The sequence below is a fragment of the Solanum pennellii genome, chromosome 7 (genome assembly GCF_001406875.1).
Source record: "Solanum pennellii chromosome 7, SPENNV200".
Classification (NCBI taxonomy): Eukaryota; Viridiplantae; Streptophyta; class Magnoliopsida; order Solanales; family Solanaceae; genus Solanum; species Solanum pennellii.
Window position 1 is genome coordinate 18,579,691 of NC_028643.1, and position 1,227 is coordinate 18,580,917.

General features: G+C 30.2%; 1 protein-coding gene across 1 annotated transcript in view; it reads right to left on the reverse strand.

Annotated features, from left to right (window-relative positions):
* Window positions 1–1,227, reverse strand: part of LOC114077985 — a 3,093-nt gene that overhangs the window by 380 nt on the left and 1,486 nt on the right. Inside the window, exons 2-3 of the mRNA XM_027918484.1 lie at window positions 288–396; window positions 114–201 (exon numbers count right to left, since the gene is read on the reverse strand). Coding sequence (XP_027774285.1) covers window positions 114–201; window positions 288–396 — 197 coding nt within the window. The remainder of the gene's footprint in view (window positions 1–113; window positions 202–287; window positions 397–1,227) is intronic.

Genomic DNA, 1,227 nt, shown 5'->3' on the forward strand with positions numbered 1-1,227 from the left:
TATATATATATATATATATATATATATATATTCATAAATTTATTCACAATAAATATATATCAATCATATTAAATAAACTTACAAAAGTTCGTCGGACTCTTTCCTCCACCTACACATCCGGATCCAACTCTTTTTCTTTCTTCCTGAAATGAGTCTTCTTGAAAACCTCCAGTCAATAGGAATGCATCCCAATTCTTTTTCCTATAAATAAAAACAGATATATATAGCAATTTTTTACATGTATCAACTAATTATTTATTTTGAAAAGTTTGAATTAGAACATATACCATCTCTCTTGCAATTGTTCCAACGGATTTGCACCTCCAGTATGCAACAAACCATCCTTTAGACTGCATCTAACATTCTTTGCCTTTTCTGATATTGCCTTAAACTTCTCTGTGTTCCAATAAATATCCAGTTCATTAACAACGTGCGGCAACATCCAAATTCTAAGTTCAAGTTGAAGTTCTAAGTTCAAGTTCAAGTTCAAATTCTAAGTTCATGTTCAAGTTCTAATTTTATGTTCAAGTTCTAATTTCAACTTCAGATTCTAATTTCATGTTCTAATTTCAACTTCAAGTTCTAAGTTAAAGTTCAAATTCTAAGTTCAAGTTCAAGTCTTAATTTCAATTTCAAGTTCTAATTTCAAGTTCATATTCTAATTACAAGTTCAGTTCATATTATGTTCAAGTTCTAGTTTCAAATTCAAGTATAGTTCAACATTAAACTATGCTTTTTTGGTCTAATAAATATATAATAAGTTCAAAATCAATGTGTGGAAGCGTTAAAGAGGAATATTATAGAGAGAAGAGAGTAGTGGAAGATTGGTGATTTATTTATGAAGGCAAATGCCTCTTATATACACATACATAATGACCTTTCATCTTTGCTAAAGGACGATTGGCCTTTACTATTTACACAGTTACTTGTCCTTTACGATTTACACAGTAACTTGACTCTTACTATTTATGATTAGGACCTACTGACACTATTTACGTTACGACTTTTTTACAAGAAAACAAAATAAACTATGGCCAAATGGCCGACAATGACTACGACTAATTTTGTACATATATTTATATGTCTATTTTTCCTTATCTTCTTCTTCTCAGCTTACTCCAGTTGTACGTCTGGGATTATGTCATCACCTTGATTGCACTTGGAACATATATGGTCTTGATATTTGTGACCAATTAGCTTGCAATATCTTGTCATTAGTTCTTCGGA